Here is a 21,795-nt window from a genome sequence, read left to right as displayed (position 1 = left end):
CCACCAGCTCCGATGAAGCCTGGGGAATGGCGAGGCACTTCCTACCGAGTAAAGGCAGACATCGTTAAGAGACCCCATATTTGAGCGACGCCTGTAACGCCCACGTTACCGCCCAAGCACGCGGTCTGTGATGTGCTTCGGCATACAGCTACAGCTCAAGTCAGCACGTAAAGACCTCAGCCATCACATCCATTGAGACACTCACTAAGCAGGATCAACTTCCAGCAGTCCAGGATAGCTGAGCAGACTCAGCCCAGCAGTGCCGAAGCACGTGTGAAAGACGTCTACCATATCCCCAGGTCTGTCTGCTATTCCGCCGTGATCAGGGTCTTGACACTGCAGGATGAAGGCGGTGAGCTTCTCCTTGTCGATCCAATGCAACCTATCAATCAATGCCAGACCCGTCAGCACCCACCAGCTATAGCAAACGTCAACAAGTTTCTCCGGTCGACCATTCAGGCCTCCGCTGGGCAGCTGACGTTCGCTCAGCCAGCCCGCGAGTCTATCCTTGCCTTCCTCTCCAAGATAGGAGTCCAGCTCGCCCGCAATGTACAAAGCACTGACGCAAGTGAATACCTGGCCGGAATGGGATTCTGCGCCGGGTGCAACACCAAACCCACCATCTGAATTCTGGCACGATTTGATGTAACTCGCGGCTGCTGCTACATCAACCAGGGGATCTTCGGCTGGTCTTTGCTTTGGCAGCATATTGAGCAACGACAGGGCGTTCAAAGCTGCGTATAGGAAGCGGGTGTCTGTCTCTCCCCACTCATCGCCCGCGAATGTGCCGTTTGGCTGTTGTAAGCCTGCGAGATACTTTGCGATCTTCATCTTCCCGTCCGCCATTCTCGTCTCAAGCTCTTCGAACGCGTCCAACATGGCGAGAATCTGCACCGAGGATACGGTGTAGAGAAGATGAGGATCGTGTCCGGGTGCTGCACCAAAGCCACCATTCTCGTGCAAACAGCTGAAGACAAATTCCAGCAGGCCTTCTCGTGGCAGCGCATTTGGATGTCCCAGGAGATGGAGAGACACGAGACCCCAGTAAATACCGCTGATGCGGAGATGTTCGGTGAGATGGTACTCGAGCTCATCTTTACGCTACTGTGCCGTCAGTGTCAGCTTCAGATTGCGGATTGYGGATCGCGTTTCCAGGGACATACGGTGTCCAGGCTCTGAATGTATGCCACATGTTTCTCCGTCACCAGCTTGAGCTCGTCTGGCAGCTGCGCAGAGCCGCCGCCACGTCCTGGGCCCGCCGCAAGAGACATTGTCACATGCGCAAATGAGGCCGAAGTCCGATGACAAGAATAGCTGGTGGAGAGACCGGTTGACGTGTACAGGTAGGAGGGAAATGAAGTTACAAGAAGGCGATGCAATCGGCTGGATCGCAACGTGAACCCGGCACCTTTCTTCACGCACGAGGACTCTGCGAAACGAAAATGCAGGATGCAGATGCAGATGAGATGCAACTGCTCGCGACCCTGGGAATTTTGGAGTCCATGAATAGTTAAGGTTCGGATTCAACCGGCGGCTTGACAAGGAGACGAGCATATCGCGAATCCGCGGTGCCTGGCTACGGCGCCAACGACTGCACACCCGCCCGGCAACTGCTTATATTGCAGCCGCTGCGCTGTGCTGAGGCTCCAAGGACGTGTTTGCAGTAGTTTGCAGCCCGCGGCTCCAGGAACACGACAGCGGCATCGCGAGGATCCAGGAGCACTCAGGTACCGATTTGAAACGAGGGGTTGGCGGACGGTTGACGGAAACGATCGAACGAGACGACACTTGCAACCGCCCGCGCGCAACAGACAGCGCCCTGTGGCCTGGTACGGGTCTTCCACTCTCGGCCAGCTGCCGACAGTTACCACCGGACCCCACCACCAATACTCTCCAGCGACGACCGTCGTGCCGCCCCGGCGCGTACCCATCTGCATCGAAGCGGGCGTGAAGCAGTCTTTGTGCGTGCAGCGCCGCAAGCTCGCTTTGTTCTGCAGTTCGTGTAGTGCCCAGATTGCCTGTCGCAGCAACTTTTCCGAGCGTGTCACCGCTTGTAGTTGCCAGCGAATTCCCTGCGTTTGTCTCTTTGGTCCCGTTCCGCCGRATTGCTGCGGTAGCGCACCCGTCAAAAGGTCTCCTCCGCGATGCCTCGACAATCCAAGCCCGCCGAACTCACACTGCAAGCGAAGAATGGCGCTCACAATGCTGCCAACAGCAGCTCGATAAACCTCGAAGGTGTCGACCTGGGCTCCTTTGGCGGCAGCTTCGAGCACGACATAGCAGCCGGCCTGACTCCATTGCCCAAAGACCTACCGCAATCGCCCTTGTCGCCACGAGCCACGCACAGCAGCGGCAGAGAACCGAGCAAGGGCTTCCTGAGCAGCCTGAAGAGTCGAGTTGGATCGGAACAGGAGGTCAGGAAGGATTCACGGCAGGCAAAGRACAGGGAGGACGAGTACAGACCCAACACCAGCAGCGTGTCAAAGATCTATCACCTGCGCAACAATCCCGGGAGCACACCGGAACTGAGTCTGGTGGGAAGTAACGAGAACATGCGCAAGGACTCGCTCGAAAGTAAGTCCTCCTCAGTGGTGGTTTGTGACACATACGTACTTGATGCTGGCAATGTACGATCCAATGCGTCTATGGCAGTGGCAGGGTGAAGCTGCCGCCTGATTTGGCGGCCGCGTGAGTTGCGGTGTCTCAGCTACGGGTTCGAAATACTGGCATCATTCTCACCACATCATCCTCGCCCCTGGAGGCGGAAGACTGAGAGAATTGGCAGCGCGACACACCTTGCACCCGAATCCTCTTGAAGACGGGTTGGCTGACACTTGCATCTTTACAGGCGAAAAATCAGCGGTACCTTCTGGAAGACCGACGCCGAATCATCAGCCAAGTGAGGAGAGCACCGCCGCCAGGCGAAAGGACAACAAATCATTTCGCCTTGGAATCACGCGGTCCAAGTCAATACGAAGAGACTCGCATTCCAAGTCCAGGCCAACAAACGGCAAAGAGTCAATGGCGGGCAAGGACTCCTTCGAGGGTTCACCGGCAACGGCGCCAATACAATCGGACTGGCCCGGATCTAATGCACGGACAATTGGCAAAGGCAAAGAGCAGGACAGGCGTGGAAAGTCGGCTGAGCGAGCGCCATCACACTACGAGAGTGAGGAGAACTTGTCGACATCCTACCCCAAATCCAGCAAGGAGGCCAAGGGAGGCTTCAAGGCGGGTAGCAAAAACGTCATGTCCAAAGCCAAGTCTGGCGGCGGCAGCTTTCTCAATCGGCTCGGCAAGATTGGTCGGAGCACCAGCAGCCATGAAAAGGACGTGCCGGATAACGAATACACCATGAAGGTGATCAATTTGCCACTCGTCGAGCAGACTCGCCTCACTCGCATAAGCAAGCAGCTTTCTGGATGTCGGGATAAGACCGAGTATTGGATGCCAAGTCTTCCTTGGAGATGTATTGAGTGAGTTGATTGCGGAGAGCGTATCGAATGAAGTTGATGCTGATAATGGCAGTTTCTTAAACACCAACGCCGAAGAGGAAGGGCTCTACCGCATCCCAGGGAGCGGGCCTAAAGTGAAACACTGGCAACGGCGTTTCGACAGCGAGCTCGATATTGACCTGCTATCAGAGGAAGTGACCGACACCAATGAGATCGCCAGCATGCTCAAGGCTTGGCTTCGCGAGCTGCCTTCGGAGATGATGCCTGCCAGTCTACAAAAGTCGCTGGCTACTCAGCTTGAAAAGGAGAATCCCAACTACAAGAACGTTGGCCAGCCGGCATCGCAGCTGTTGCGTGACTGCTTGTCCGATCTTCCACCCTACAACTATTACCTCTTGTTCGCCATCACCTGCCAWCTCTCATTACTGCTCACGAATAAGGACATCAACAAAATGGATCTCAATAATCTGGCAGTCTGCGTTGGTYCTTGCTTGAACTTGGATCGATGGCTGTTCAACTACCTTGTTGGCGACTGGCGACACTGCTGGCAGGGATGTTATACCGAAAAGGACTACTTGAAAGTTGAAGAGATGGTCGAGGCGGGCGTTGATCCCGCCTCCATCGACGCAGATCAGCTTACTACTGGGGATTTGAGCGATGAAAAGTCTCTCAGTCAGAGTCTCCGAACGACCAATCTGAGCGATGACCGGTCAACCAGTCGCAGCGAGTGGGCCACCACCACTGGTGGCAATTCTGACACTGCATCAACACACGATTCACGTGCGATGAGCAGTGGAAATAGTGATGCGAGGTCCACCTCCCGAAGCCGCAGCAGAGTCGAGAACTATCAGCCATTGACTTATACTCCTGTCGGCTACTCCAATGACAACTACGGCCTTGGCGTAGAGCCCGAAACAAAGCGTCCGTCAACCGCAGAGCAGCGGGGCGCTCCTGAGAACGGCGCCGTCAAAGGCACCACAGCTGGCAGCGTCAAACCTCGAGCTGACAGTACGACACCTCGCGTGGGTCATGGCCGCAGTCGCAGCGATGTGCCTGCAACACCAGTCCAGGGCAGTGATGGTGGCGATTTTGGTTTCTTCAACACCCGCAGCTGATTGGAATTCGAGTATCGTGAAGTCGACGAATCTTCAGCCCATACCCTCGTTCAAACATGACATTGCCCTTCCGCATCTTGGAAGGACCGCTTCTCCTCCGCTTGCCTCCCGAACAACGATTCTAGCCAAGACTGGCTGCGCTTACCTTGCTCATACTTCTACTCCCCGGGATACCCAATGATGCGCTTCTGTTACTGAATTTTTGAGACGAGACGATGCGGAAGAGCGAGCGAACGAACGCGGTGAGAGCAGGCCATTTGCCTTTCTTTTCGCATGGCGCTGGGCGCTTCGAGGGCGGATGAGGGTGTTCTGCTTGAGTCTAAACAGATGTGACGACAGGCTGTGAGGGGCGAAACCTAGTTTCCTTCCACGTTGTGGGAGAGGAAGGGAAGGTTTGTATCGTGGAGGGGGGTGGTGATGTGATGTTGTGTGCTAGTTGTGTGTGTACCTTTTGGGTTCTACCTGTTCTGAGAGGGATTAGTTCTTCCATGAATCAATTTCCGATTTGGTGGAATACTCTCTGTCGTTTCATAAATGTGAGGTGCCAACGAGTGCTGTAGTGGTGCTCCATCAGCCCGTCATCATGGTAGCAGGACTCCATGCTCATACTTTTTCGTGACGTCTGCTAGGTGAAGAGCTGTGCATCGAAAGTTGTCACCCAGTTTTCGGAACGTCGACGCATCTTCTCCAACCTGTTGCCGGAATAAAAGTGGTCACTACAGACAGTCTATGACAATTTTGGCAAACAGTCCATGTCTCGTAAAGGCCGATACCCGAGCAGAAACAATTTTGTACCTACCCCAACCCTAACCCTAAATTCGTTTCGCCAGCATAACACTGTCATGTTCATCGAAATCTCATCGATAACATTACGTCAGACGTCCGTTGAATCTTGAAATGGGATGAATCTGGAACTGGGTTGAAGCAGTTCGCTAGCGCAATTTAAGTGAATGAAAGCCAGTCTCTTCGTCAACTTCCCTCTATCGCCTCTACAGCACTGACCCATCACTTCGCCATAAGCTCCATCCAGTGGAACTTCCGCCAGGTTTCAGATCCATCGATGCTGTAACGTCAAGTCTCGGGGATCACCACTAGAAACCCATCGACCACACTCCCTACAGCACAAATTCCCGTTCTTCTCAGCCCGCGCTTACTCTCGCTCTAGTTCCGCTTTCAAAGTTCTAGCTCTCATCCGCTTTACCCTGCTCGGTCTTCTCATTGTGATTTTGACGAAAACTAGGAACACTAAATCGATGCTATGGTGGCAGTGTCGGACCATACCCTGTCTGTAGCTCGTGGGCGAGCTCGATCAGGTCCAAGGATGGAGTTCTCTCGGGTTTGGCGCCCAGAGAGCACTCCAGCTCCAACAGATCGTGTCTCTGACGCCCAGCCTTGGCAATACAGTCTTGTAGCGTTGATTCACCGAGGCCAAAGTATGGTCGTACATGATTGTCTTCAAGGCAAAGAGGCGAACAATGAGCGTGAAAGAGAGCCCAGAGACTGGAAGGGCAKGGAAAAAGGTGACACAATAAACGCAACCACTCTACTTGCCTGCATATGGCTGCCCCTGGTACCTGATCGATATCCACTGCCATACATTCGCTTACCATCTGCACGTCGCTCGACTGCCCGACAACGATACGTCACCCGGGTAGTTGCATTGCATTGCATGCAGTTTAGTGGATTTGCACGGGAGGTGTTACAGCTCGACCGCGGAAGATACAATGCCCGACGAAATGCAGACACTGTCACAAGATGGAGAGGACGGTGAGGTGAGATGAACCTAGGTATGGAGTGATGTTAAGCGATGCAGTAGAGCTAGGAGGTAGAGCTAGAAAAGGAAGGTTCTAGTCCCAGGGTCTTGGCTCAGCGAAAGCAACGGGAAAGGACCGAGACACGATGCAAGGATTAGAACAACGTGGGTCGTCTCCCCAGCCAAAAGTCTCTCCCCACGAGTGGAATTCCCCGCTTTTGAAGCTGCATAAGCAAAAGGCCGATACCAAGACCTCTGACGTCTCGCGTCCATCGCGCCATCAGAGCCGGCACTGCTCTGTATAGTCGTACAGTAGCGTTGATTCATTCGGGCCTTCTACTTAACACTCACCGAAAATGCTGACATGCCTGGGCCAGATCGCGGAGTTCGTGTTGACTGGGGATTGATATAAGTAGCTTGGAGCATCCTGTGAGGTTACCTTTCCTTCTCATCCTTCACTCCAAAATGCTGCTACAGAATCTGCTATGGTTGCCAGCCGCTGGGCTCGTCCAGCAGGTTGCGGCTCAATACGTTGCACCGGGCGTCTCAGCAGATACTCCAGTTCCCGGAAACTACTCAGACTACCTTCGTCCGAGAGTGCACTTCTCTCCTCCGATAATGTTCATGAACGGTTGGTAATGAAAAAATCCGGAGTGATGGCGTCTGTCGAGTCTAACATGAGTTAGACCCGAATGGCATGCACCGAGATGCTTCAGGGTTGTGGCATCTGTACTACCAATACAACCCATTGACACCCGTGGCCGGTAACCAGCACTGGGGCCACGCCACTTCGCAAGATCTGTACACCTGGGAGAACCAGAAGATTGCCATCTTTCCGCCAAACAACTTTACCGTCGGTCGAGCCAGAACCCCTTTACAAACACACAAAGCTGACCACCCACTCAGTATATTTACAGCGGAAATGCTGTTCTCGACCCAGAGAACACGTCCGGCTTCTTTCCAGACCAGGACAACGGCGTTGTAGCCATCTACACTTTGGCCGAAGCTGGCCCTGGCGGCTCAGGTAAACAGAGCCAGGGTATTGCGTACAGCCGCGATGATGGCTACACTTTCACGGCATACGAGGGCAACCCCGTGCTTGACGCCAACAGCAATCAGTTCCGGGATCCTTGGGTTCTTTGGCACGAGCCGACTCAGAAATGGGTCATGACAGTTGCGTATTCGACCGAGTTTGTCCTCGGGATCTTCGTGRGTTTGTCCGCGCTGAGATCTTCGAGATCGGGGCTGACAAGAGCAGACTTCCTCTAATCTCAAGGACTGGGAGCCCGCCTCCAACTTCACCAAGCATGGATGGGTAAGAAATGCAGTGCATGTCGATGCGGACAATCAATTGACATTCATCTTTCTAGCTCGGAAGCCAGTACGAATGCCCGAGCCTTGTCCAAATGCCAATGCGTGGCCAAGATGAGCCTGTCTGGGTCCTGTTCCTTTCAATCAACCCTGGCGGTCCTCTTGGAGGTTCCATCACCCAGTACTTTGTCGGAGACTTCGACGGCACGCGCTTCGAACCTTATGACGATGCAACTCGCTTCACCGACTTCGGAAAGGACAACTACGCCGCGCAGTTCTTCAGCGGCATCCCCGCCAACGAGCCTCAGATCGCTCTCGGATGGGCATCGAACTGGCAATACTCTCAGCAAGTTCCCACCGGACTGGAGCAGCATGGCCAGTTTCGTAGCGCCATGACTGCTCCTAGAGCGTACACCATTGCCAACAACTCCCTGAGGTGAGTCATGAAATCCTGGAAGTGTGTGTTGTGGCGATATCTGACAGTTGGCAGTGGTTATGATCTCGTCTCCGAACTGCACAACATCAGCGCGGTTTTCGAGTCCGAGCTAGCATTCAACGACAATCTCGGAGTTGGATCGATCACGACATCTCTGGCGGATGTCGCGTCCGGCGCGTTTTACTTCGAAGCCAAAATTACCGGCCTGACACCCAGCACGCTCAGCGGCAACGCGAACTWCACCATCAGCTCCTCAACGACTGGAGAATATCTCCGGGGAGGCATCAACCCAGCCAACAGCCCTGGCATCTGGATCGACCGCGGCAATGTCAATGGCTTCGACAACCCATACTTTACGGATAAATTCTCCGATGAAGGCTTCTTTAGTGATGCCAACAATGGAATCTGGGGCATGAGCGTGTTGTATGACAACTCGATTCTGGAAGTCTTCTTGAACGGCGCGCACGAGGCTGCTGCGACTGTCACGTTCTTCCCAACCAGCAAATTGGATACCCTGAAGATTGATGTTGGTGCACTTCCGGAAACGGCATCTTCGTCGGTGGGAGTTTGGGCATTGAAGGACACCTGGGCGCCACAGGCGAATGACGAGGGAATCGTGCTGGGCAATGCTACTCAGGTCGAGCAGGGCGAGCAGCCTGCGCTATACAATTAGTTGTGCATACTAAAAAAAAGGTGCACCGATTTTGGTGATCGAAAGTATGATGAATGAAACGACATGTTGAGATGCCGTGACGGTCGTTTTGTTGCTCTCTCCTTTCCCATCATCCATGACCATCACCGTCATGTACGTACCCGCGTGCATCGACAACGACAGGATCCCCAAAGGAGATGAAGCATGAGATGGTGACCAGGCGAGGCCGCAAAGACGTGGCCGTTACTTCCCCGCCCAGCCTCTGCAAGCGCCGACGCCACGCACGAGCCAATCAATTCCCGCAGCCCAAATGCAGACCCACGTCAGGTCTCATGCTTCGTGAAGCACATGTGAGCTGACTGGGCTCCTCTTTCCTGCACAGGCGCGATGTGGGCGGCAGCTTGTGCTCGGATCTGTGCATGTAGCGTCGACAGAGGTATTTCTTGTTGATCTTTCTTCTCAGCTCAGTGTTCTGTCATTCTTTCCCGCTTTTGACTCCCCTCCCCTCCTCCGTCTTGTCCATCTTCGGCGACGGTGACGTGCGCAGTGCCACCACTCTGATCAACTCTGCCGCGCGCAGCAGATCGACGGAAGTGCATATTGGCCGCAGCAGGCCGTACTTTGCAGCTCCACCACTCGGCGATCGAGTTCTTGAGACAATAACATAGCGACGAGTGCGACCAACCATGGCCGGCAACAGGCCTGAAGAGCTGTTCTTCAAGCCAGAATCGCCTGCTGTGAGCGAGGAGCAGACACCTCAGCCACTGCGAATTCACAAACACTCGCAAGGCGACGAACTGCCACAACAGCAGCAGTGGGCGCAATATCGCGTGCCTCATTCTAGTTTCGGAGCCCCGCAGTCCCCTCCACCTACCGGTCCCCTACCCCTACCATACCCCGATGAGAGAGCCCGACGACAGGGAACACCCGGCTCTCARCAGGACTATAGAAAGCCACCGAGTTTGACTACTTCCGCGCAAGAGTTGGCAGAAGGGAGTGGCGGGCGGAAAGGCAGCATGTCATCTGAGAATAGCAACAACAGCGCTGGAAGGCGAGCCAGATTCGACGCAAACGATCCCAATAGACCGACGATTGGAGGATATGCCAATTCTCCAACATTGGGCTCTTCTTCGAAATTGGCAGAGCGAAGGGGGACAGCCGCGAAGAACATATTTCCTCCCGACTCTCCAGGCGGCCCTGAGCCTCCATTGAAGAGTGACGACGATGATGGCCTGTTTCAAGTCAAGCCGAGTCGAAAGCCTAGTACACCAAGCGAGGAGTATTCGCAACAGTTTTATCCACCTCCACTCGGTGCTGCACCGCCAGCAAGTTCAAATACAAGCCTTCAGCTTCCGGGACAGGGCCACATGCATATCCCTGACCCAGCAGGAATCAATCGCTTGAGCAGCACGGCCTCTACATCAACCACAAGAGCGTCACGAGGTTCACCGCCTCCACCAGAAACTCCAATCGGGGGAGACGCGCCACCTTCGGGGTTGAGTGGGATCGAAGCACGGTATGCTGCGTCTGGAATTCCGGGTACAGGCACTCTTACTGAGATGCAAGCTCAAAGTGCGGCAGCAGCAGCCCGTAGAGCCCAGTATGCTGCACCTCAACCGAGACAAGGAACGTTGAATGCACAAAGACAGCCGTCAATGCCACAGTCCGTCTCGAGTGGAAGGTGGAGTCCGACCGAGCAGCCTGGCTCTGAACCTCATGGACCGCCGATTGCATTCCAGGGAAACGAGGAGGTGGAGTCTGCGAATGGTCAGTCGCAGTCAACATATCCAAGACCCCCCCAGCCGTCTGGTAGTCCTAATCTCGAGGGCGGCATGAACAGCTTGAACCTTCATGAAGAGCCGCCTCCAGCATATTCACCTCCCACGGCTGGTTCTGTAAACTCTCCCTAWCCCAACGAGAAAGGTCGATATGGTAACAACGCCAGTCCAGCAGGCTCTGCTGGAGGACAACGACGGCCGACCGATCCTTCCCTCCGAGGACATCCTGCATTTGCGAACGATCCACCAGGATCTTCAAGCTCCCCACAACCAGGTTCCTCACAGTCAAATGGCGCTCCGCATGGAATGTCGCCGATCAACATTGGAATTGCAAATCAATCTGCCTCTCCTCAGCCTGGTCCGTCAGGTCCGGCGAGTCCACCACCACTTCCCGAGGGATGGATTGCACACCTTGATAACAACTCGGGTCAGTACTACTACATCCATTTGCCGACTCAGTCGACACAATGGGAGTTTCCTAAAGGTCCTACACCATTGAATCTCGAACCTCAAAGTCCTGCTCCTGGTATTGCAAGCCCTGTTGGGTCGGTGTTTAAGCAACCGCTGGCGTCGCCTGGATTTCCAGTACAGCAAATGGCAAATTACGATCATCGAAACAGCATGTTTGCGATGAACTCGATTGCTAGTCCAACCGCTTCTGGATTCACAGGTCCTCCGCCAAGTGCTGGGATTGACATGTACAAGATCTCGCCCTCGAATGCCGTCTACTTTGGTCCGTACTTGCGTTATACCAATATGGATCTCGAGCGAGGGCTGTGGCTTGGAAGTATTTTGTTAATCACAGATGCGGCCACGGCGCCACCCACGATCCACATCCACCAGTCGCAAGATCTCAGCCCGAATCCTCGTCAACTGAAAGCTCATCCCATTCACTCTCACCAACGGTGGATCTTCTACCGCTACGACGTAGATCTGCGAATGGATGACAAGGCCGCCGCCAAATGGACGTATGCCATCACATCTCATCTCGGATGCACTCGGTATGAGTTCCTCATCGCAGGCAGCCAGGAAACTAGCTGGCGATTCATTGCTCACTCGGGGAATGACTTTGCCATCAATGTCTCTGCCAATGATAGATCGAAACTTGGCGGACCGTCTGTGATGTGGAAGGATGTTCTGGTGAAACACCAAGAATGTGGCGGGTTCCACGCACAGATTGGTCTTGGTGGACAAATATACGCAGATCGTCTGTGGAAGGACATTCCTGCGCTTAAGCAGTGGACACAGATCCATGGCAAGGAGAACCGAAAGACGGCGCCATGGACCGCGAAGATGGAGGAAGATGTCACACACGCATACTTTCACTACTACACTTCGCATTTCGACCAGCCTGCGGTGAAGGAGGCTTTTGCACAGATCCCGCACGTCTGCTGTCTGGATGATCACGACATCTTTGATGGGTACGGTTCCTATCCGGAATACATGCAGGAAAGCCATATTTTCAAAAACCTCGGCCGGATTGGAATTGAGATGTACTTGCTATTCCAGCATCACACCACGCATGAGATCTTGCGGAATGTCTCGAATGATATTGATCTCTTCACCATTACTGGTAAAGGATGGCACTTTGTCAAGTACCTTGGGCCGAGCGTTGTTATCGTAGGACCTGACACGCGGAGCGAACGTGGCGAGAGACAAGTCATGGCTGGACCTACATATCAGGGTCTATTCCCGAAGGTGGCTACGTTGCCGCCTAGTGTGCAGCATTGTATCTGGCTCCTGCCGGTTCCCATCGTTTACCCTCGACTCGAAGGGATCGAGCAAGTTGCGAGTACAGTTGCAACGGGCAAGAAAGCGGTCACTGGGGGCTTCAACATGCTTGGCAAGGTCGCAGGAGGCGTAGCTGGTATTGTCGGCGCCAAAGGTGTCGTTCATTCTGGATTCGATGGAGTCAAAAAGGCAGTAGGGAAATCTGGTTTGATGCAGGGTGTGCTGAGTCCGTTTGGAGACATCGACATGCTGGATGAGTTGCGAGATCTCTGGACGCATGATTCCAAGGTATGTTATGTTGATAACCATCTGTTGCTGTGTGATCCACTGACAAGGTTTGTAGGACCTCGAGCGCACCTATCTCATCCGCACCCTTCAAGGCATCTCCCACAACAAGTCCCTCCGAATGACTTTCCTCTCCGGCTCCGTCAATGTCTGTGGCGCCGGTCTCGTGCATGACCCTTCCCATCCCTCGGACCACAAAACTATGTATCAACTCATCACCTCCGCAATCGTCAACGCTCCTTCACCGGGCTATGTCATCAAACTCCTGCACAACAACAAAACACTGTATATCCCACAAAACGGCCACCGCTCAAATCCCAATGCACAAAGCGATACGAAAGAAGACATGATGGAAATCTTCGCCGCTGATGTTGATGGGCGGCCGAGAGAAATGCGAAGATTGATGGGTAGGAGGAATTATTTGGCTTGTGTGGCCTACGATCCTGAGACTGTTCAAGGGGCTTTCGGAGGAAGTAACGGACAGCAACAGGGAGGTGGTGGGGGAAGGTTGAGTCTTGCGGCAGATTTCATGGTCCAGAATGAGGGGAGTTTTGGACAGCCGATGAAGTATGGGCCTGTTGTTATTCCCAGTTTGGAGTATGGCAGGTAGTGGGTAATGGGAGATGGGAGATGGTTGGATGGGAGTGATTGGCATAGCGGAAATATTCTTCTTTGGATGGATGGTCGGATGAATGATGATGATCGTTGGAGAACATGAGTTTTGGAGCTTTGAGGCGTGCATATAGAGAATTGTATGCATGGATGAATATGATGATGGAAGTCAGCTGTCTCTCTGCTCGGTTAGCCTTCCCGTCTAACACATGCTGCTGCCACTGCGCTGAATTGCCGGGGCCCCGGATGATCTCCTCGGAAGCAAGATCTTAATTGCTGACCTGGCGTATGAGCGAAGCTTGAGCGAATCACTGGAGGGAATTCTCTCGACATAGATGAGGTGGTATGGATCGACGAGTATGGCGCAGAAAGATTTCTGACCAGTCGCTTGCGGATCAAGTCGCTAGAGTGCGGGATGAGGTTGCGGATCCAAGGGCGTTGATTTGGTGTGAGCGATACGGGTTAAGACGAATTCCGGGAGGATTTTACAACAGGGCCTCCAGGTAGAACCTCCCGGATCATGGATTTGCTAGAGCTTACAGTGTGTTGATGGCATGCTTGCGGATCATGGATTCTCTAGAGCCTATGACTTGCTTGCGGATCACAGGGCAACTTCTTGGCTGTGAGCGATACGGGTTCGGGCGAAGTCAGAGAAGACTTTTCTTCCACGCTCCGAGAGGACCCCGCAACAGTTCGTTGCTTCATGACTTCCAGAACCTCTTCAGCGTAAGGACTGTTGTCGATGAGCATCTTGAGACGCGGATCGGCATGGTGCGTCCTATACATCTGGTTGACGAAACCCGGCGATACAACGCTGGCGTACAATGCGTATACACGCGCATCGAGCCATTCTGCGTCCTGTCGCTGACCTCTGAAATGGAGTAGTCAGTATACTGTAGCCATCTTGAGGAATTCTCGCGGGCCGAATGCTTACTTCAGTCGTAGGATAAATGCTGCTCGCGACATGTCAACAGCCTGAGACCTCTGCGGTTGCACTCGGATCGGCTTTGGATACTGATCAGGATACTGGTACTGTCGCTGGAAGAGTCGCAGCGCTTCTCCCGCATCGACTTGTGTGGGATGGAACATTTTCAGCGATGCCCGGATTCTCTCCAGGTGTAAACCATTATGGGCGAACTTCATCGCCTCGCAAAAGGCTTCAAAGCTCGTATCATTGCACTGTACTACTCCTTCGATGGACCTTAGAGCTTTCACGATGAGTTCTGTTGCTTGAACCRCGTGCATGGTCTGGTCAAACTCTTTGACGGCAGAGAGGAACAATGCGATGGCTCCATCTGCAGAACGATCCCAACATAGCCTGGCATTGACCAGACCTTCGAGGAGCCGCCCATGCCAGTAAGTGTCTGCACTTCTTCTCCCGAAATTTGCAGTCTCGATGCGCAACCAGTCCCAAATGAAGTTTTCTTTGCCTTCAGCGGTCAGATGCCAGCACAGCGCACGCGAAAATTGGCGATCCAGATCGTCCTGACGGGTGTTCTCTCCCCTGGAAGTCCATAGCCAGCTCAGCACTCTGCCAGCTCCCACCTTGGCGGCTGCATTACGCCGCTCCTCGAAAGGCAAAACTTCCAATCTCTTTTGCGAGTTCTCGAGGAAGAGACGAGCAGTGGAAATGTCCGCTTTGCCTTGCTTGACGAGCTGTTCAAATTCCTCAACGCTGTTGACAGCCCTGGCTTGTGCATGCTTGCCCGTGTTGGCGTCCGTCTTCAATGGCTGGGCGAGGAATACCGGTCGATAATTCATWTAATTTGGCTGGGGCAACGACGGTCGTTGACTCTCATTCTCGTGGATGTTCGGTTCTACTTGTGATGATGGGAGGAATGACGGGCGATGGACCCCTTGATCGTGGCCGGTCGTGTATGTGCATCGTCCGCCTCTCTTCCTCGTCAATTCCCGGAGTAGGCCGTATCTGCTGGCAGAGGAGCACTGTGGTGTAATGACCGCCTTGGTCGAATGGAAGACCAGCCTTTCCAAATTCCCTCACCGTAGCATTGGCAAGCAGGGGTCGAGTACATCGCAGACGATGTTGAAGAATGATTGTTTGATGGGACGGAACGGGAGCTGCACGTGGCGTGTGCAGGGTCCAACCTTAGCGTATCCGGACCGAAGCTCTTGTTCCCCAGATCATCATCGTCGGCTCATATCGCTTCCCATGTCGAACAGAGCTCTCTTTACTGCCCTTCAACACACCAATACCGCTCGTCTACACCCGCAAAGAAGCTTTCAGATAGTGACATACCACACTCGATCCAGCAAAATGGCCAGCAAAGCAGCGTTGAAGCGGCCGCAGGACTTTGTCGACTTCCTGAATGCCTCCCCGACTCGTACGCCCTCGCTTGTGAAACAACGAACCATGTTGACTCGTGAAATCTGACTGAAGTGCAGCTTTTCACGCTGTGCGATCCGCAAAGCTGCGGCTCGAGGCGGCGGGGTTCAAGGCCATCAAGGTGCTCATCTCCAACAAGCACTTCATAGCGAACCTCTCATTAACAGACGTGGTATTAGGAACGAGACAACTGGAACTCAACCCTCTCACCCGGCGGCAAGTACTACCTGACCCGAAATGCCTCGACGATTGTGGCGTTTGCCATCGGCAGCAAGTGGAAGCCCGGCAATCCCGTGGGAATGGTTGGTGCTCACACAGACTCGCCGTGCTTGCGGATCAAGCCTGTGAGCAAGCGCTCCGCCGACGGATTCTTGCAGCTTGGTGTGGAAACGTATGGCGGTGGATTATGGCACACCTGGTTTGACCGCGACCTGGGCGTTGCAGGTCGCGTGATGGTCAAGGGCGAGGACAGCTCCGTGGAGATGAAGCTGGTGCGCATCAACAAGCCCATCTGCCGCATTCCCAACCTGGCCGTACACTTTGGCGGCTCCGAACCATTCGAATTCAACAAGGAGAACCAGCTGTTCCCCATCACAGGGCTCGTGTCTGCCGAGCTGAACAGGACTGGCAAGTCCGCCGAGGAGACGGCGAGGGAGGAGAGCAGGCAAGATAAGGATGGTGCATTCAACCCTCTCAAAACCCCGACCCAGAGACATCACCCTTATCTCATCTCTCTCATCGCCGAGGATGCAGGCGTCAAGGCAGAGGACATCATCGACTTTGAGCTCGTCCTCTTCGACACCCAACCATCATGCATCGGCGGCATCAACGACGAGCTCATCTTCTCCGCACGCTTGGACAACCTGGGCATGACCTACTGTGCTGTTGAAGGTTTGATTCAGTCTGTGGCCTCCCCATCTGCCCTTCAAAACGATCCTACCATCCGACTCATCGCCTGCTTTGACCACGAGGAGATTGGCTCGCAGTCCGCTCAGGGGGCCGATTCAAACATGCTGCCTGCTGTCATTCGTCGTCTTTCCGTACTCCCATCTTCCGCGACTGATAGCGAGAAGAGCTACGACAAAGTCTCCAACGCCGACGTCGACAACAGCACGGCCTACGAGCAGACTCTCTCCACTTCCTTCCTCATCTCTGCAGACATGGCGCACTCGGTCAATCCCAACTACGGCGCCAAGTACGAGAGCGAGCACAGACCTCACATGAACGAAGGAACTGTCATCAAGATCAACGCAAACGTTCGATACGCGACCAACTCGCCCGGAATCGTTCTCCTACAGGAGTGTGCCAGAAGAGCGAAAGCCTCCGCCTATCAGCTTCCTGGCGCAAAGACAAGTCAAGGCGGCGTACCTCTCCAACTGTTCGTCGTGAGGAACGACTCGAGATGTGGAAGCACCATCGGTCCTATGCTCTCAGCAGCACTAGGTGCCAGGACAATCGACGTTGGAAACCCACAACTTGCGATGCACTCCATTCGGGAGACTTGTGGTGCGTATGACGCAGAGCACGGTGTGAATTTGTTTGATGGATTCTTTGAGAACTTCGGAGAGCTGGAGCCAAAGATTATGGTTGATTGACTGTATGATGGTGAAGTGGAAGACAAAGCGAGATTGTAAATGCAGCCGAGAAAACTGCGGCAAAATGCTTCATGATTCTCTCAACGCTAATCCGATGCTGTGTATACCGGAGTGTTTGCGTTAGATAAGCTACTGGTGTCAAAACGAGCCATCTTTCATCATCACCATAATCATCATGATCGTTCCCACTTCTCTTCACCCCTCAACCAACCGCCTCTCCTCAGCAGCCTCCCCTCTCAAATGCCTCCCAACTTCCGTCTGCACTTCTTCGCCAAACTCACCGCTTTCAATCTTCGCCTTCCCAAAAAGACACTGCCACAAATCCCCCTTCTCGACCAACTCCCCACCACTCTTTCCTCCAACCAACAACTTCGTCAACGGAGCAGCCTGCAACTCCTCCGAGTTAGCGTCCTCAATAGCCGTTTCCTGCTCCGCCTTCCCTCCATTCACACTCTCCTTGGCCTTTCGCCTAGATTGCACATGTTCCAACCGCCTCCTCACAGAAATCTCATATATCCCCTCCTCAACCGTGCCCTCAATCAAGTACATCCACACAGTCGTAGATCTCGTCTGTCCGATCCGATGAACTCTCGCAATAGCCTGCAATTCCACAGCCGTATTCACCAACGGCTCACAAATGAATACATGCGTCGCATTCACCAATGTCAGACCCGAGGAATCGGTCTTGGCATCCAGAAGTAAACAATCAATACTCGGATCGGCTTTGAATTTCTCAGCCGCTCCAGAACGGCCGAGACGTGTGGAGCCGAGTTTGAATTCTTTGAGAGCTACGCCGAGAACGTCAAGGAATTCGCGGAACTGAGAGAAGACGATTGACTTCGCTCCCGGGTCATGTTCGCGGATCCAGTGTAGGTGGCGGCCTAGAGTGTCAATTTTGGTGCCGTAGGAGTTGGGGAGGTCGATGGATTGGATTTCTGAGAGAAGGTCGGGGGACATGTCGGTGTATATTGATACTGGGGGCCCACCACTGCCGGGAGAGGAGGGTGAAGGCTGCTGCTCCTCGGACTGAGAGGGTTCCTCAACAGATGTCTCCTCCTGAGCGCGGAGTGCTTGGGGCTTGAAAGTGATATCGTGAAGGTCGGCAGTGGTGTTCAAGACTCGCTTGCACATCGGACAGCTCCGTGATTGCTTGAACCAGTGCTGAGTGCAATCTTTGCAGAATTGATGACCACAGACTGTCAAGACGCCGCTCTCGAAATTAGAGGTGCAGATGATGCACACACGAGGACCGGCTTGAGCACCACTTTCCTCCCTCAGATGGAGGAGGAAGCGATTCTTCTTTTGTGCTTCGGCCAGTGACTTCTTGGCACGTTCCTCTTTTGTTATAACGACGTCGAGGGCTGCCAGATCCAGAGTATCATCGAGATCATCCTTGTAAGCCGCGACATCWTCGGAGACTTCCTGTAGTTGACGATAAAAGGCCACACGCTGGTTCTGAGTCTGCCTAAAAAGCTCAACCTCTTTCTCCAGTCCTGCAAGAACTTTGGTGCTGGAGGTGAATACGGACTGAAGTGCCGCAATGTGTTGCTTAACAATAGCACGCTCGGCAGCAGTCCTCGTCTTGTTCCAGTCCATGGAGACATCCAGATTACGAGCTTCCTGAATGAGCCCGCGAACTGACCCCGCAGAATCTCTCTCATCCCGGAACTTTTGACGGATCTTGAAGAGCTTCAAGCCCAGTTTGGGTGCGTGCACCATCAGCTTGTGTACTTCCATCACCTTATCATCGAAAAAGCGCTTGCAATTCCGGACGTACTCTTTGACCTCCCAGTCGATAAGAGGAGCAGCTTCGCCAGTGATGAACGTGGTGAGATCAGCGTGTACGGCTTTGAAAGCATCAAAGTAGACAAAGAGTTCGTCTTGCTGCTTCGTGGAATCTCCGTACTCCTCTCCAGTGATCGCAGCAGCATCGCTGTCTTGTTTGTCATCATCAACCAGTGGCTTGAGCAAGAAGGCTGCTATGACTGCACGCCACTCCTCAAGTATTTCCTGCTGCTTGTTGATAATGTCAAACAGCTCGTCAGCTCTCTCAACAATGCGCCGGCTCTCAATACCGCCCAGGCTCGGTAAATCCTTCACTGGTGAGAGTTTGATCGAGGTACCAGACTTGATCTTGTCCATTAGCGCCTCGGCTTTTCGAGAGGTCTCAGAAAGAATCTCCTTTCGCAACTGTTTTGCCATCTCATAGTAGGTCGTCTCCAACTCTTCCATTCGCTTGAATTCGTCGGAGTCTTCCTCCTTGCTGGTCTTGATCTGATAGTAGGAAGTGGCAACGAAAAACGTGCAGACATGTTCGAGTTGAAGCGCGGTTCGCAGACCAGTCCGAAACTTCCCCAACAGTTGTGTTGAATCGTCGCCATCCTCGCTATCTGACCCGGCTTGAGATTGACGGGCAGACTCTGCGATGGCTAATCGCTTTCTGGCATCTTTGACAATTTGCATGACGGTCTGTCGCGCCTCCTCGTAAATATTGAGTGCCTTTTCACTTCGTTGCTCGTCGTCTCGGTTGTTCGCGAGAATGTGGGCTCTTTGCAAAGATGCTGCAATCACTGCCCGCTCGTCAACCCGCAATGCGCCCTCGTTTTGCTCAATCATCACCTCGAGCACCTCGCCAACCGTTCGAAGAGGACCGGCTCCAGCACCTCTACCCAGTGCTCTTCGATTCCTGCCACCGACTTGAGGATGCAGACATGTCTGTCTCAGGCGTGTGAGAAATGTTCGCATTGCGTCAATCGTCTCGGGGTCCTCTGGATTCCATCCATCTCTTTGCGGCGCTCCCACAGAATTTACCCCAACCTCCTCACACATCTCCGTGAAGAGGGTGGAGTAATGCTGCTGCTCGACGATGGTGAACGGCACTGTGACGACGACACGCTTTTGGGATGGCAGGCGTAGTTCGTCCCGTACGTGCCATTTAGTATGTCGCAGCGCCATACAATTGAAGATGCTGCGAAATAGCGACTTGTGGAAAACGAGGCGCTTCCAGCTCTTGCCCCCATTTGGTCCATCAAAGGGGTTGTATCGCAGGAATATCAGAAGGCCGTGAAGATCCTGAATGTTCTTCTTAAGCGGCGTCCCAGACACTGCCCACGAATGCACCCGCGGTAGACGGCAAGCGACTTTAGCGGCGGCAGTCACACCGCTCTCGACCATCTGTGCTTCGTCCAGACATAATCGCCACCACTGTATCTGAACCAAAGGGCTTCGTTTGCGCTCAAATTTGGGTTGGTGCCGCATATTACGCTCAGGGGGATCTTCCGCGAAGTGAATTTCACGGCCGAGAGTCGTATATGTTGCCAGCACGACGTCATACTTGGTTGTGAGATCTCTTATGACTTCCTCCTCAGATGACGCTTTAGACTTGTTGCCGGGAATCCCCTGGTAGGTGAAGACACGCAGCGCCGGTGCATGCTTCGCCAGTTCTGCCTGCCACTGCGCTATGATGGACGACGGAGTTATAATCAAGGTCGCTTTCGATGATGTGACTACATCTCCAGAGTGTTCGTCTTTGACATTCTTTCCTGCTCCATCCGCTGACAGCGCATCAGGCGAGGATTCGTCCGACGATTGAAGAGCGGACCCAGAAGGACGGCCGTTCAGGGTGATCAGCGAAATGAGCTCCACAGTCTTCCCAAGGCCCATTTCATCGAATAGACCACCCCCGGATATATCCCCAAACTTCAATGGCTCGCGTGATATCACACCCTGGAGGCGGTTCACAAAGCAAGGTTGGCCTTCCAGATCCTTTACAGGCTCATAGAAGTTAGGCACCGCTCTGCTGTCATTTCCAGTTCCCTCGCGACCCAGCATCCACTTCACAGCTCTCTTTTGAAACGGAAAGAGATCGCTCACTAACACATCGTTGTAGGAGTCTTGCATCTTATCGTCGCCAGAGGTAGCATGAACGCTGTCGTAAAAGTCCTTTGGGGTCCAAGGCTTACTGCTGTGGTCGGGATCCGACGCTGGATATGCTTCAAGGAAAGTGCTGTAGTCAGGACTTGGATTTACAGCAGAAGCATTGCTCAAGAAAGCAGTCTCACCCGAGCGCCAGGACAATGCAGCCTGCAGCCGAACAACAGTGAAGAGCTTGCCCGCAGAGCGTGTTAACTTGCACGACGAATTGCATGCTCGGATTTGTTTGGCATTGGTCTTGGCGGTCATCGAATGGATGAGGATGCGTAGCATGGACTGTATATCCTTGGGAAGAGCCGCCGATTCGAGCAGCAGTACATGTCCCTTGGTTTGTGGAAGAGCCAGGCGAATTGTCGCGCTGTCCTCATCGTTGACAATGCCGTATGGAACCACTGGTATTCCAATGGAATCCGAGAAATCCACATCTTGCGCGATCGCCTCTTCGGCTGGGGATTGTAGTGTTTCTGGGAAAACAAAGTCGAGCTGAAGTGAATAGAGTGGGATTTCTTCTGAACGCGGAAGATTGATCTCCTGCTTGCTGTGATCCAGTTTCTGGCGTTTCCATGGTCGCTCTTCGTTGCCTTGCGGTTGGACGCCACGCTCGAGGAACCAGCGAACTGGGGTAAATCCGCCAGCTTCCACAAGTATCGTCTTCTCGTCATGAGACTTTACTTGAGCGGAGAGCACCATCACCGCGGCACGCTCAGCGCGGGGCGCCATCGCGCATTTGTGTAGTGGCGTATCTTGTGTGTTGCAAGTACGTCGCGGTTTCGATGTTGAAGTTGGGTGAAGCTG

The 21,795-nt window shown here is 53.6% G+C and overlaps 6 protein-coding genes; 3 read left to right on the top strand and 3 right to left on the bottom strand.

Annotated features, from left to right (window-relative positions):
- Positions 1–204: 204 nt before the first annotated feature.
- On the bottom strand, positions 205–1,271 carry RCC_04182 (probable Rab geranylgeranyl transferase type II beta subunit; the record flags this gene model as incomplete). XM_023769460.1 has 2 exons in its annotated part: positions 205–1,101; positions 1,164–1,271. The coding sequence occupies 2 exons, from the start codon at positions 1,269–1,271 to the stop codon at positions 205–207; spliced, it is 1,005 nt and encodes a 334-aa protein (XP_023625228.1).
- Positions 1,272–2,144: 873 nt separating this feature from the next.
- Positions 2,145–4,570, top strand: RCC_04181 (uncharacterized protein; the record flags this gene model as incomplete). XM_023769459.1 has 3 exons in its annotated part: positions 2,145–2,574; positions 2,849–3,476; positions 3,529–4,570. 3 exons carry the CDS (start codon positions 2,145–2,147, stop codon positions 4,568–4,570), a joined length of 2,100 nt encoding a protein of 699 aa, XP_023625227.1.
- Positions 4,571–9,408: 4,838 nt separating this feature from the next.
- RCC_04180 (related to WW domain protein) lies at positions 9,409–13,126 on the top strand (the record flags this gene model as incomplete). XM_023769458.1 has 2 exons in its annotated part: positions 9,409–12,519; positions 12,575–13,126. The coding sequence occupies 2 exons, from the start codon at positions 9,409–9,411 to the stop codon at positions 13,124–13,126; spliced, it is 3,663 nt and encodes a 1,220-aa protein (XP_023625226.1).
- A 578-nt stretch (positions 13,127–13,704) lies between these two features.
- Positions 13,705–14,889, bottom strand: RCC_04179 (uncharacterized protein; the record flags this gene model as incomplete). XM_023769457.1 has 2 exons in its annotated part: positions 13,705–13,999; positions 14,063–14,889. The coding sequence occupies 2 exons, from the start codon at positions 14,887–14,889 to the stop codon at positions 13,705–13,707; spliced, it is 1,122 nt and encodes a 373-aa protein (XP_023625225.1).
- A 514-nt stretch (positions 14,890–15,403) lies between these two features.
- On the top strand, positions 15,404–17,067 carry RCC_04178 (probable aspartyl aminopeptidase; the record flags this gene model as incomplete). XM_023769456.1 has 3 exons in its annotated part: positions 15,404–15,470; positions 15,532–15,593; positions 15,652–17,067. 3 exons carry the CDS (start codon positions 15,404–15,406, stop codon positions 17,065–17,067), a joined length of 1,545 nt encoding a protein of 514 aa, XP_023625224.1.
- Positions 17,068–17,262: 195 nt separating this feature from the next.
- Positions 17,263–21,720, bottom strand: RCC_04177 (related to SNF2 family helicase/ATPase; the record flags this gene model as incomplete). Its single annotated transcript, XM_023769455.1, has 1 exon — positions 17,263–21,720. One exon carries the CDS (start codon positions 21,718–21,720, stop codon positions 17,263–17,265), a length of 4,458 nt encoding a protein of 1,485 aa, XP_023625223.1.
- Between the last annotated feature and the right edge of the window lie 75 nt (positions 21,721–21,795).

This window comes from Ramularia collo-cygni, assembly GCF_900074925.1.
Source record: "Ramularia collo-cygni strain URUG2 genome assembly, contig: RCC_scaffold05, whole genome shotgun sequence".
Classification (NCBI taxonomy): domain Eukaryota; kingdom Fungi; phylum Ascomycota; class Dothideomycetes; order Mycosphaerellales; family Mycosphaerellaceae; genus Ramularia; species Ramularia collo-cygni.
The sequence above is the reverse complement of the archived record's forward strand: the minus strand, read 5'-3'. Positions and strand labels throughout refer to the sequence as shown.